The 14,432-nt window shown below is 39.8% G+C and overlaps 1 protein-coding gene across 1 annotated transcript in view; it reads left to right on the top strand.

Annotated features, from left to right (window-relative positions):
* Positions 1-1,580: 1,580 nt before the first annotated feature.
* LOC102468209 (diacylglycerol kinase eta-like) overlaps positions 1,581-14,432 on the top strand; it is a gene marked incomplete at its 3' end in the record, with an annotated part of 46,009 nt that continues 33,157 nt past the window's right edge. The window contains exons 1-5 of the mRNA XM_027774581.1: positions 1,581-1,629; positions 4,543-4,737; positions 4,797-4,825; positions 7,090-7,200; positions 9,805-9,885. Of these exons, the coding sequence (XP_027630382.1) occupies positions 1,581-1,629; positions 4,543-4,737; positions 4,797-4,825; positions 7,090-7,200; positions 9,805-9,885 (465 nt within the window). The remainder of the gene's footprint in view (positions 1,630-4,542; positions 4,738-4,796; positions 4,826-7,089; positions 7,201-9,804; positions 9,886-14,432) is intronic.

The following is a 14,432-nucleotide window of genomic DNA, read 5'->3' as shown; positions in this document are numbered from 1 at the left end:
TGTGGAACTGGGTAACTGGTATCCTAGACACAGGTAGAGTAGCTTGAGGATTTAACTATTAAGACAAATATGAGGGACCTAAAACAGTTCCAGGAAAAATGAATTGAAGTCCGAATTTATTTTGACACACAAAAAAATTGAAATCCTTGCATGGTTTTTGCAATAATATATGACATTTAAGGGGGTCTTCAAAAAGCATATGGAAAATGTATATTTATGAACTGTATGGATTTCAGATATTTTTTGCAGTAAAATAACTTGTATTGCAATTCCATTTTTCCATGAACTTCTTATAGTTCCATCATATCTGATGTGATTTCTATGGGAAAATGTCCTCCTGGTTCTGATTTGGAAGCTGACACTCTTTGCTGCTGCCATGTGAGGCTTATTAGGAGTAAGATTTTCCTTGCTCCCTGCTGTTCCTCAGGAGGCTTCTCTAACCTCCCCACTATGTGAACTGCAGCAGACATCATTGGTTTGGACATGCAGGTGACTTCCCAGGGTAGTGGTCCAACGGCGTGACTGCATGTTAGGATCACCTGGGGGATGTAGAAAATCCTGCTACCTGGGCTTCAAATTAAGTTATGCAAATTAATGAGAATCTTTGAGGTGGCAGCCCGGAATCAGTATTTTTACAACTCCCAGTAATTTGGATATATAGTAGCCAGGGTTGAGAACCACTTCTTAAAGAGAACTTGAGGCTATAAACCATATGCTAGTAAGGTAAATTATGTACTCAGTTTTATGATAGTAGTTAACCTGGCAGAAATTTAAAACCATGTCTGTCTTCTCAGGCGTTTCTTGTCATCACAGCCCGTTAAGTCACAGGCATTTCCCCTAATGCTTTGATGCCCACAAGTCTATAATAGATTATGTGTACAGTGCTTTAATTCTCTAGGTTCCTCTTTGTTCTTTCTGGGCAGCAGTGTTCTTCCACCATCTTTGGTCCATTCACTTTGTTTTCTGGTTGAAATCCCTTTCTCCATAGCCCTGGTCACACTCTGGGTTGTTCCTTTGAGCTTATGTTTATGAGGTTTGTTCATATACTTTCCCTTGGCCTTTTGTTTTTATTGTTCAGTGATTATATGTGTGTGTGTGTGTTAAGGTTTTTGCTGTAAAGTGCACGCACTTGCCAGAAAGAGAGAGACAGTGAGGTAAAGTGAGCAATCTCCTCCCAGAGGGGATGGCCATGCTGCAGTTTCTTCTCCATTCTCCTCTCAGGATTTTGGGCACACACACACATGCACCTGGTGTGATTTTCAAGCTGCCAGGTCCGGGACTCCAACCATGGTCAGCCATGTGAGAGTCCAGTGCCTTAACCACTATGCCACTTGCTGGCCCCAGTGTATCATATTTTCCTTATGCTTGAACTTGGCCTTTTTCTAAAATGTCACCTGCTTGGAATCATTTTGCCTTTTGTAAAATGGTACCTGCTTGGAACTGTTCTTTTGTTTGCCTTAACCCTTTTTACTGAACAATTTGAAGATTCATGACCAGGTTTCTTTCTCCTGGAGAATTGCCTGTTGTCATTCTTTAACCTTTTTCAAGTACTGTAAGGTCTGGGGGAAGGGAAATGAAACATGGCGGAAACTTTCCCACTGGCAGGAACATTCCTGTTTTCTGCATCTGGTATGCCATCACCAATGGACTTTCCCACCCTCTGCATTTGGCGCACTGCCAGAATTGAACAGGAACAGCGACCTTCATTGGCCAGACAAGGACCCGTGGCGACCACCTATTGGACAACGGCCCTTTAAAAATGAGCAGCACCCACCCTGGGTGTGACTCCCTCTGCCTCTGAGCAGACCAAGAGACCTCACCCGAGAGCTTTTTGCAGAATAAATTTTATTGGCTTTGATAAATCCCAAGCCTGACTCTGGTTCTTCATCTTTCTGCCTCTGACTCTGCCGCCAATCCCAAATCAAACCTAACAAGTACCTAAGACCCCATTTTATAATGAAAATCTGAAAATCCTCCACCACCTTTGATTTGGTGCTTTATTACAGTTATATTTTGGGCCAGCCAGTGGCATGGTGGTTAAGGTGGCTGGATTCTGCATAGCTGACGGTGCAGTTAAAATCATAGACCCAGCAGCTTGAAAACATGCCAGACTCATGTGCCTGCATGCCCAAAATCCTGAAAGAAGAATAGAGGAGAAGGAATTGTGACATGGCCATCCCTTCTGGGGATTACTTTCTTACTTAATTGCTCGCTATCTCTCTCTCTCCTAGTGAGCTCACACATCCTACAGCAGAATTAAAAAAAAAAGGTTTATTTATTTCTATTCATGATAGAGAGCATATGCACACCAGTGGCCTTTGATTTGGTGCTTTATTATTATGTTTTTAAATTTATTTGGGCCAGCTCATAGCATCATAGTTAAGGTGGCTGTATCCTACATGGTCTACCTGGCAGTTTGAATCTCAGACGCGGCAGTTTGAGAATCAGCACAGCTGATTCCTCCCAAAAGGAGGAAGAAATGGAAGAGAAGGGATAGCAGTGTTACCATGCTGAATGGGGAGGGGTGTTTTCTCACTTTCCTGTCTCTCTCTCTCTCTCTGTCTCATGAGTGCATATGCCCTCTGGCAAAGTTAAAATTTTAAAAATTTGCTTTCGTTTGTGATAGAGAGCACATGTACATGTACCGTGTGCACAAAGGAAGGCTTTATTTCTTGGGCTAGAAGGAACCTGTGGATGGATAACCCTAGTGCATGGTTCCCATTTACTTCTGATCTCACGATGACGGCTTCTGTGAATGGGTTAGGGCTATTCCTGGGAGATTTTGACCTAAAATGAATTTATGGCTTTCACTGATTTAATTATAGTACATTTTAGTCTTCCTCACCAGTGCACTCCCCTCATGAACGTAAGTGAATCTTTTGAGCTTTGGTTCTCCTTACCTTTGATTTCTCAAACACTCTACCCTCTCCTATTACCCTCTTTCTTGCTCAGTCTTTTGCATTTAGTTGTCCAAGACAAATGCATATAGATATTATTATTTTCTTTGGTTCTTTGCCTCTCCTTTACCCTTTATGTGGATCAGTGTATTCCATAGAGACTCTCTCCACAATAAATTATCAAATTCCTCCTTTTCTCTCCATTGCAATAGATAATAAATACTATACCCTAATTCTAGTGCCTATCTTGTCCCTCCCCTGGGCTCCTGCAGCTGCTTCCTAATTGGCCCTCCCCTTCCTTTCTCACCCATTTCCCCCTTGTCACTCAAACATTTCACTAGCTTTTTGCATTTGCAACAACAACAACAACAAAAAACGCAGACTCCCTGTTGTGTCCAGCGCACCCTGGCTCTTATCTCCCATAACCTCGTCTCTTGGTACTCTCCTTCTACTCCAACTGTTATTTGCCCTGACAGTGGTCTGCGAACACTTATTTACTTCTTCCAAGAAGCTCTTATAATCTGATGCCTGGCAAATACTCCCTGAACTTAATAGCATAATGATATCATAATAATAACACTTTTTGCCATTTATTGAAGGTTTTCTGTAACCCAGACAGTATGCTAAGTGGCTCGCTCTCCAGCCGTTATCTTATAATTATCTTATATTAAATTAGACGCAACAAACTTGTGGTATTGCTGTTGTTCTTTCATGTTTTAGTAGAGGAAACTGGGGCATAGAGAGTTAGAGCGTTACCCAGGTTTACCCTGTTCATATGTAGTGGTGTCTGGCTTGAAGTGTGTCTGCCTGACTTAAAATCGGCTCCTTGGTCCTGAAGTTTCAAAAGTGTTTTGTTACTATTAAATTGCAATGATCTTACAACGGTTCCTGGAGGATTATCTTAGAGCACGTGCTTAAGTAAATTGCTTTCTTTGAAAGTAGACATTAATACAGTCATGCACTGATAAATTATGGGGATATGTTCTGAGAAATGTGTTATTAGGCAGTTTCATTATCATGCAGATGTCATAGAGTATTCTCATACAAACCTAGTGGTGTAGCCTACTGCACATCTAGGCTATCTGGTAAAGTCTTTTGTTCCTAGCTATTTGGTCGTTGGAAAAGCCACGATGCATTTTTGTGTAGAAAAATAGGTCATGATTTTTCCAACAGCCTAATATATTGAATACTGTAGGCAACTGTAATACAATGGTAAGTTTATGTGTTCCTAAACATATCTACACATAGGAAAGGTATAGTAAAAATACACTATGAAAGATTATAAGATGATATTCCTGTATAGAGCACTTAACCTTGAATGTAACTTGCAAGACTGAAAGTTGCTCTGGGCAACAAGTGAGAGTTGAGTGAAGGCGAAGGCCCACATTACTATACACTACAACAGACTACAAACACTCAACACTTAGGCTACGCTAAATTTATTTTTGAAATCTGTTATTTCCTCAATAATAAATTAACACTAGCAGACAGTAACTTTTGTACTTTATAAACTTTTAAATTGTTTTTTAACTTTTTGACTTAAAATAACACTTAGCTTAAATGTATTATACAGCTATACAAAAATATTTTCTTTGCTGTCCTGTTCTCTAACCTTTTTTTTTTATTTTGAATTTTTCTTTTTTAGTTTTTAAATTTTTTGTTAACAATACAGACACAAACATACCCATTAGCCAAAGCCTACACGAGGTCAGGATCACCATTATCTGCGTCTTCCGCCTCCACATCTTGTCCCACTGGAAGGGTCATAGTGAGCAGAACAACATCAAGAGTTCTCAAGCACAAGAGAAAATGATGCATCGAGAGATGTGTGAACATGCATGTATGTTGTTGGCATAACATGGTATACCATTTTACAGTAAACTTGTATTCTTTTACAAGTAGAAGTATACTCTAACAGTGATAAAAAGGTATAGCATAGCAAATATATAAACCAGTAACATGGTTGTTTATTACTATAATCAAGTATTATGTTCTGTGCATAATCGTACGTGTCGTATTTTTATACAACTGGTAATGTAGTAGGTTTCTTTACACTGCATCACCACAGACATGTGAGCAATGCATTGTGCTAGATGTTTGGATAGCTATGACATCACTAGGGAATAGGAATTTTTCAGGTTCATTATGGGGTCATCTTTTGAGTCATCATTGATTGAAACGTTCTTATGTGATATATGACTATATATAACTGAACCATCTTACTGGAGATAGTAAACTTTCCTCAACATTGTGTGCCTTGAGACAGTATGGTGTGAAAATTAGGAATAAATTCTGGAATCGAGCAGATAAGAGTTTCATCTCAGCACCTACCATTCATTCATATAGATGTCCTTATTATATGTGCTAGATAATGTTCTAGGTGCGTGTTAGTGCACAGTTCAGGGGGGTGATTTTATTTATTTTTTTAAAGAATTATTTTTTTATTTAACTTTATTTATTTGTTTATTTATTTTTATTTGAACAGAGAGGGACAGAGTAGGAGGGGGAGTGAGAAAGAAAGCTGCCAGGTCTGGGACTCAAACCATGGTAGGCCATGTGGGAGTCCAGCACCCTCAACCACCAGGTTACCAGCCGGCTCCAGGGGGGTTGATTTAAAATTTTGGTTCAGGAAGCTACTTTGTCTTGGAAGCTCACTTGATACTTTATTTCTCTTTTATTGAATTCCTTATAAATATGATCCATCCTGGACTCCATCCTAAGAAGTCTGTTTGTGCTAGTCTGTGACATGTTCCCTAATGACAGTCTTACAGGAAGGCTCTCATGCAGCTTGCTTGCTTGCTTTCTCTCTCTCTCTCTTTCGCTTTCTTCCTTACTCTCTTGCTTTCCTCTTTAGTTCCAATTAAGATGAAACATTAATTTTAACTGTATTAGACATAACAAATTCAGAGAGCTTATATTCTAATACGAGTAGCACAATTAACATATTAAGTGAGTAAATTACGTTATATATTAGGAGATAGATACTTTGTAGGGGTGGGTAATAAGGTCAGGATGGGAGAAAATATGGAGAGCTGGTTGCAGTATTAAGCAGGTGGTTGGTGAAGAGGGTCTCACTGAGGAGGTCAGAGACTCAGGAGAGGAAGGAGTTAGCAGATGCTGTGTGAGGGAAGAGCAGTCCGGGGGAGAGTCAGTAGTGCCCAGGCTAAGGCAGGCGTATACATGGTGACTTAACTGCAGAGCAGTCACTGTGGATGGAAGGGACCAAAAGAAGGAGAGATACTACAATAGATGACACAAAGCGGTTCTAAATACATTGTTGGTGGCAATGAAATGAACTAACATACAGAAAACACTTAACACAGGGTCTGGCCTGAGTTATAGAACCGCTGCCCACCTCTTTGTCTGTGTCACCTGCTACTTACCCTTGAAAACCCTTCACTCCATTTATAACAAAAAGCTCTTTGAAAGTTCCCCAAATGTCCATGCTATTTTAAACCTTTTAACCTTTCCACACATCTGAAATGGCCTCCTCTGGTAAATTTTCTGATTAACTCCTTCAAGATCCACTTTGGGGCTTTCTCTGGGAGGACTTCCATTCCCACCAGGTGAATGAATGATTCCTTTGTAGGATCACCGTGCACAGTACTTTGTACGTGCATTTATTACAGTAGTGCGTAGCTGGTGGTACATTTAATGAGCACTTCCTATGTGCCAGGTACTAAGTCCTTCATTGTTTTTCATTTATTCCTCACAAGAATTGTGTAAGGTATGTCCTAATCTTAACCCTGTTTTACAGATGAATAAATAAAAGCATAAGAAAGTTTGGTAACTTGCTGAAGATCATCCAGCTGTAGGTGGTGGTACCAGGAGGTGAACCTAAGGTGTTTGGCTCCTGAGTGTACGGGCTTTCATAATCATTACATTATGTTGCATCTCCACTGTTTGCAAAGCAATGCGACCATGTCTTGCAAGTATTAGTTTGTGTGCATGGGTCTCCATGCTGTGTGTGAATTTTTCGAGGTCAAGGAACCATGTCAAATTCACTGTAATTCTTTGGGACTTTGCACATGTGCTCCCTTGATTCAACTATGAGAAGAAAAATATTCTCTCATGTAATTTGCAAGACATGGGAAATATTCAAAATGTTAATGATCATATGTCATTGATTCTGAATTTTACTTTGTTTTGAGTTTCATTTTAATCGTGTCATTGTGCTTCTGCTTCTCCCCAGACCAGTATTAAAGAGGGACAGCTATTGAAGCAAACCAGTTCTTTCCAAAGGTGGAAAAAGCGATACTTCAAACTTCGAGGCCGTACACTTTATTATGCAAAGGACTCAAAGGTAATTTGAGAGAAATTAGTTGCAAGCATTTGAGGCTGTAGATGGATTTAAAATTTTGGTTCAATAATCTGTTTTTATCTTGGAGCCAACTATATCATTGTCATTCATATGTGTATTCAGTATGAATGTGATCCATCCCAGACTCCATCCCAACAGGGTCTTTGTGACTCAATTCCATAAATGTCTTTAAGGATAATCTTATAGGAAGGCTCTAGTGTAAGTTGCTTCCTTTCTTCCTTTCTCATTTTCTTTCAAATAAAACCTTAAATGTAACCTTATTAGATAAAATAAACTTGAAGTTTTGGGTTTCCCACCTTGTAAATCTTTCCTTGACTATGAGGGAATTGCTATAGTCGCTAGGAAATCCATGCTCTGAATTCAGACACGTACTCACATCCCCAATTTAGCACATTCCAGTGGAGTGGCCGTGAAGAGCATGTGTTGTTAAGAAGAGGCTTAAGGAAGATAATTCATATTAAATGCTTACAGACTTAGACACAAAATAATCACTCTGTTATACCAGCAATAAAGGAATGAAAATACTGAGGACTGACTCCATGGCCTAGGTTAATGGAGCAAGATTCCACATGGCCAACTACAGTTTAAATCCCAACTCTGTCAACTTGAAAAGTTGCCAGGCATGTGCACCTATAGGCTCCAAATAATGACAGGATGGAGAAATGGAGGAGAAGAGATTACAGCGTGAACATGCTCCACTGGGGGATGCTTTCCCATCTCTCTCTCTCTTGCTGTCTCTCTCATTATCAAGTGCATGCACTCTCTGACAAAGAAGAAAGAAAAAGAAAAATATTGAAATAAAATCAGGACTTAAAAAAGTTTGATGTAACTGTTGAATAAAATAATAATAATGCAGTTTTAAGTGAAACATTTGTAATGATAAGCCTCCATTTAAAACCGATATTTTAGTACCCTTTCAAATTTTTATTTTCTTGATTTCTTTTTTGTTAAAATTTCATGCAACTGTGCCAGTGGAATAATTAATGATTTCTATCTTTTAAAAATGTATGTTTTGATATATTCAGAGTTCTGCTCTAAGAGGTAATAACAAGTAAACAAACAAACCTAATTCTTAGTTCATACTGCTGCTGAAATAATAACCAAGTATAATAATCTTGTTTTAAAAGTCATCATGTCCAAGCTCGTCCCTGACCTGGCTCCATCTGGACTTTCCTCATTTATATCTAGTCAGCATTCACTACTGGACGGCCTGCAGCTCTGGTCCATGCTTTTCAGCTGCAGAATGACTTTCTCTCTATCTTCACTTTTACTAGATTCCCTGTTTTCTCTTCATTCTCCTTCAAATAGTCCTTAGTCAGTCATTCACAAGGGCAGTTCCGTTGTTGTCTGCTGGAGAAATCATCAGTGACCTTCCATAACATTTCGTTTAAGCTCTCCGTTTCTACATTTAATAGCCTGTCTTACCTTAGTGCTGCCTGTGTCTGTTTCATCTCCTGTGCTGTATAGATTGTGAGTTCCTTCCAGTCAGGCATCAAGTCACATAGCCAGATTTGGTTGAACAGAGGTAGATTAGCATAACCTTCTGGAGATGGTAGAGGGGCAGGGACTGGAAGCATTCAGAAAAAGGGAGCCCCCTTTTCTGCAGTTCTAGAGGTTCCTGCCTGGCTGGAAGGACACTGAATGAATGGAGCAATGACCATCCCATTACAAATGAGAAAAAGACATCTGTTTACTAGAATTTCCTAATTGCTAATTGCTTAATTTTAAAGTCTCACTTTTTTTTGGAGTTTTTAACCATTGAAACCTTTTGGTTAAAATGACTCACAAGTGTAGAAGAGAAATGTCATCTTTTATTTGCAGAGCACATTCATCATGTCATTTGAACCAACACTTCTAGATGAGGAAAATGAGGTTCAGAAAGTTCAGTTATTCACCATGATCTGAGCCACAACTGCTCCTTAGTTTTCACTTAGCAAACTTGAATAAAGTGATGTTGTCTCTGCCTCCATGGCAGAGTTGTTGTTATAAGCTAATGAGCCGTTGTCTTTGTGTGTATCAGTAGGCTCCCTATAAATGGTAGCTGTTCTCCTTCCAGAAAGCATAGAACATTTGCACTGAACAGTGTACATGGGGGTTCTTTACAGATCTTTTTGGTTTGGGATTTATGGATTAGTTGTACTTTATGGTTTTACTTATCCTTCCTAAGAAGGACTCTGCTGCATGGTCCACACTGCTAAGCCACTGCAGTCTACAGGTTGGGACCATATAGAAGGCCCAGGTTTGACTCCTGGTAAATGCTGGGCATGGTGGTATGCATCTGTAACCCCAGTGACTAGGGGAAGCCAAAGCAGGAGGATTATAAGCTTGAGGGTGGTCTGTCTCACTCAACAAGCTGGACCACCTGCACCTGCAGTCCTAACGGGGAGGCTAATGTAGGAGGATCACAACACAATGAAACCTTGTGTTTAAAAAAAAGTTGCAAAGCATCACTAACCTAACTTTTTTTTTTCATTCTCTATTCCTATCCTGATGTAGCTTCATAATCATGGTCTGATAGTGAAAATGTGTTGAGGAGCCTTGAGTTAGGTTTTCATTTAACGTGTTTGTGTTCTTTTTCATCAACAGTCTCTGATATTTGATGAAGTTGACCTCTCAGATGCCAGTGTAGCTGAAGCAAGCACAAAAAATGCTAACAACAGCTTCACGGTATGGTTACATTCTGCCACCTCCCTACTCAAGAGTGATCAAATGACCTTTCTCAAGCATGTACAGTATGCCCTACTCAATTACAGCTGTGGGTCAGCTTATGCATGTTGGAGTTCTTACCAACACAGTAAACTCTGCTTCTAACACCCTCAAACTATTCATGACAGTTTGGCTTAGTAAACCTGCAGTTAAGTGTACTTTTAATGTTTTTTCTTTTTCCTTTTTAGACTTCTTAGTTTTAGTATTTTAAACTTTTCATGCCCTTTAAATTGATATTTCAGTTAATTCTACTGCTCTTGAATATTCAAAAAATTATTTAATTTCAACCTTAAAAATATATTTTTTTAAGTGGTTCAGGTCTTCATTTCTTCTCTTAGGTAATTCATTTGTAGCTATCTAACAGGCACCCTCTGTTCCAGGTTCTTTTCTAATCATAAATTACATTGCCTAAAAGACCTCACTGGCTCTTTGTTGCCTACAAATTGCATGTTCAGCTCAATCTTCAAGTCTCGTGAGAGCATGCCTCAGCTTTCTTTATTTTTCCCTTTTTTTTAAATAGAGATTTTTGACATAAGGCTCACTGGAGAAAGAGAGAGAGAGAGAGAGAGAAAGAGAGATAGAAAGGGAGAAATCACCCTCAAGGCGGATGGCCACATAGCAATCCCTTCTCCATTCTCCTCTTGGGATTTTTAGGAACGCACACACATGTGCCCAGTGTGAGTTTCAGGCCTCTGGGTCCTGCACTCGAACTGTGGTCAGACATGTGGGAGTTCAGTGCCTTAACCACTATGCCACTTGCTGGCCCCCATGCCTCAGCATTCTAGTGTGACTAGTAGTTACTTGTCCTTCTTTGCCCCACCAGTTCAGCAGTTCTGTCTATGCCTGGGCTTTCTCGTTCCCTGGCTTAAATGATTCCATCCCTGTCTATAACTTTTGAAATCCTAGTAGTTCTTCAAAGCTTATTCCAGATATTCTATTATTCTTCTCCTTCTTTCGTTCACATAATGTGAATGGAGTTCCCACTCTGCCAAGTGCTTGTGCTTAAGCACAGGGATTCAAAGATTATAGATACGTGTGTAAAATCTGAAGATATTTACAGTGTAGTTCAGGGAAGTTCGTGTGGGATCCTTTTTATAATGCATATTCATTAGGTCCTCTAAGATGCATTGCTTTTGTTATTGTCACTTCCACCTACCCTGCTAGTCCCCACTCTAAGAAGCCACTGCTAATGACAGTAGTGTGTTATGTTCATACCTTGGACATGCCAGGGCAGGGAAGAGAGATAAACAAATGCAAGGCAGGGCCATGGTAGAGGTGAGCACTAGAAGGGATGGATGGAGTGGGGAAAGAAGCAAATGAATTCAGATTAGTCTTACTGATTTATGAACATGTGGAATAATTCATAGGGTAAATATTCCTTCTCCTCTCTCCCATCTCCAGGGAGAGTTTAATTTCTGAGAAGAATGACAAGAATAGCATCCCGGGCAAATATTAAAATGTAAGGTTTGACCAATAAAGACAGAGGGAGGAAGCATTCTTCGTACAGAGGAGAATTAGGAGGCCATAGATGTTACAAAAACCCAGTAGAAGAGATGGAGGTTGTTAATTTCAAAATGGAGGTTGTTAAATGTCCAACACTGTAAAAGTCAAGTCAAAGCAGAATTGAAGCCTGATTGTTGGGCCAGCCCATGGTGTGTGTTGGTTCAGGTTAGCTGGTTCCCACCTGACCAACTGAGTGGTTTGAGTCCCAGACCCAGGGCATGCCAGACATGTCTGCATATATGCCCAAAAGCTCAAAGAGGGGAGGGGGAAGAAGTGAAGGAGAAGAGATTACAGCACGACCATCCTGGGAGTTCTTTCTCATTTTCCTTCACTCTCTCTCTCTGTCTCTAGTAAGTGCACATGCTCTCTGGCATATTAAAAAAGAAAGAAAGAAAACAAAATTGACTGTTAAATTTTTTAACTTGGAGATCATTTGACTACACGGGTGTGAGCAGTTTTAGTGGAGCAGTAGCATGCATTAGGCTGCTCTGTGAATGCGCAATGAAAGGCAGAGCCAAGGTAGATGACTTTTTCCAAAAGCTTGGCGGTTCAAAGAAGACCAGCTATGACTTAGGACTTGAAGAATGTTTAGGCTACAAGAGAGTTTTGGTTTTCTTGTCCTTTTGCTTAAAATAAACAAAACAAAACAAAAAAAAAACAACAACAACAAAAAAACCCAGGTTCTGAGTGTTTATATGCAGAGAGGAAAGAATTATTAGAACCGAAAGGGGATTCAGGAGAGAGGAAACGAGTGATGGAACACGATTGTCACGTGAGCTGAAGAACATAAGAACCAGAGCTCAGATTAAGAGATTAGTGCTGGGACCAGCAGTTAGTGTAATGGCTATGTCGTTGTACTCCCACGTAGCCGACTGCGGTTCGTGTCCCAGACCAGGTTCGTGTCCCAGATCCTCTCCCAAGAGGAGAATGGAGGAGAAGGGTTTGTGGCATGGCCATCTCCTCTAGGGGGTGATTTCTCCCTTTCTGTCTCTCTGTCTCTCTCTGTCTGTCTGACAAATGCATGCCCCCTATGGCAAAAACCTCTAAAAAAAAAGAGAAAGAGATTAGTGCTGAATGGGAGGCAGAAAGTTGTAGGGATAGGTGTGTCTAGGAAGTTAACTTGTTTCAAATCCAGATGTTACTCTTTTCTCAGTAAAATTGAAGGACAAGGTTATGTGCTAGGACTAAAAGTTTAGGATGGTTTGGAGTAGTTTTTGTAGAAAAAAAGAGTTCAAAAAGGACAGGGACCTGTAGAAGATTACTGTGTACTAAATAGAATCAACTAGAGATTGGAGATAAGTTTGGTAAGGTTTTCAATTCCAGTATCTACCGTATTTTCTTTAAATAGAAGTAGAGTCCAAACAAATTAATTGATCCAAGGCAGATGGATTATCCTGTAGCGGGATATTGAGCATACGCATGAGAGAGACAGGACACTGAGGCTTTTGCAGGAACACAACAATTTACTTGTGTGCTACCACCGGCTCAGAGGATTCAGATCCAAAGGCTGAACCATAAATTTCTTGGGGCTCTCCCTTTTATTTGTTTGAGTTTCTTTGTCTTCCATATATGGTTATACACATTTTTGCATACTTTTGAGGTAACTTGGATGATAAAGTTGCTTACAGAATTACGCACTGGGCCTCTAGGCTGTCAGATACTCAAGCATACAAAAGTTACAGAATTGCTGAATTGCTGTTAAAATAGGGCTGTAAAGTCAGGATTGCTAAGTTGCCATGGGAGTAGGACTACATGGTCACTATGGACTGCACCTGCGTATTCAAATTCTACGCATGCCCTGTTATTGGAGTCCAGGAGTCTCCCGAAGCTCCTACCATCATAGGGCATATTCAGCAGAAAAATAAAGGGATAGCTGGATGTTTGAGGGACCAATAACTCACCCATTTTGCCCCTTACAGTTCTGGTTTTTTGAGAATAAAACATGAGGAGTAAAAGACAGCGTTATTGATGGCTGAGCAGGACTGAATAACCACTGAGTACAGAGCTTCTGATAAATTGTTGGCGGCATACAGTTGCTTATTCTTCCTTCCTCTGAGAGAGGCTGGAGTAGGATGGGGGTGGAAAAACCTCAGAGCCTCACAGTCCTACCGATTAGATTAGTCACTGGCCTTCCCCTGGGCTGTAAACAGTGGTCCTTTCCCCTCCATGGAGTTACATGAAAGAGGGAATAAGAATTTCCCTGTAACAGAAACCTGGAGTGTAGTCTGAAAGGGGGCTTCAAAATTTAAGATTTGAGGGACTTACTCATTTCAGTGGAGTAGACAAAGGCAAAGTGAACTAAAATACTTGGGTTTGGAGAGGTACATCAAATCATTTGTGCATTTTGCTCTTGGCGCTCCAACTGCATGTGATCTCTTCTTGTTTTTGGACACACATAATATGTCATCGGGATTGTGGACATCCATGTGACTGGTGTGTTTTCTTAAGCCACTGGGGCTGTGATTTGAACCATGGTTGGCCGTGTGAGATCAGACTCCTATGTATAGGGCTTAACTACTGTGCTATCGGACAGGCTCTCCTGTTGCATTTTTCATAGGGCTTACCATATTTTGCCCCATATTTAGTTACGTACTTATTTTTATTGTAAAAGTTTTGAAGACAAGGACTCTGTTACAACTTTTTACCTCATAGTTCCTTATCCATAAGTATTTGTTGATTTAATAAGATGAAAGTTTATTTTAGGTATGAGGAGACTTTTTAAACTAATTTTTATTAACATAACAATTGTTTAATGATTTTTCACTAAGAGAAGATGTTTTGTTGAAATATTTTCAGGTAATACCTTCAAACTAACATTAGTACTGAGATTTGTTAGACTAGAAATATAGGAAGTAAAAAGTTAGGCAGATTTTTTCAGGGATTTACAGCAAATGAATTTGATAGAACTTTCTAGGGTATAAAATGGAAGAATAGACACATTTTCAATCTGCCCTGTCTTAAATATTTATATATTTTCTAAGATTACAGTGACCGCTAGTGACACT

This window comes from Tupaia chinensis, unplaced genomic scaffold, assembly GCF_000334495.1.
Source record: "Tupaia chinensis unplaced genomic scaffold, TupChi_1.0 Scaffold000458_2, whole genome shotgun sequence".
Taxonomy (NCBI): Eukaryota; Metazoa; Chordata; class Mammalia; order Scandentia; family Tupaiidae; genus Tupaia; species Tupaia belangeri.
The sequence above is the reverse complement of the archived record's forward strand: the minus strand, read 5'-3'. Positions and strand labels throughout refer to the sequence as shown.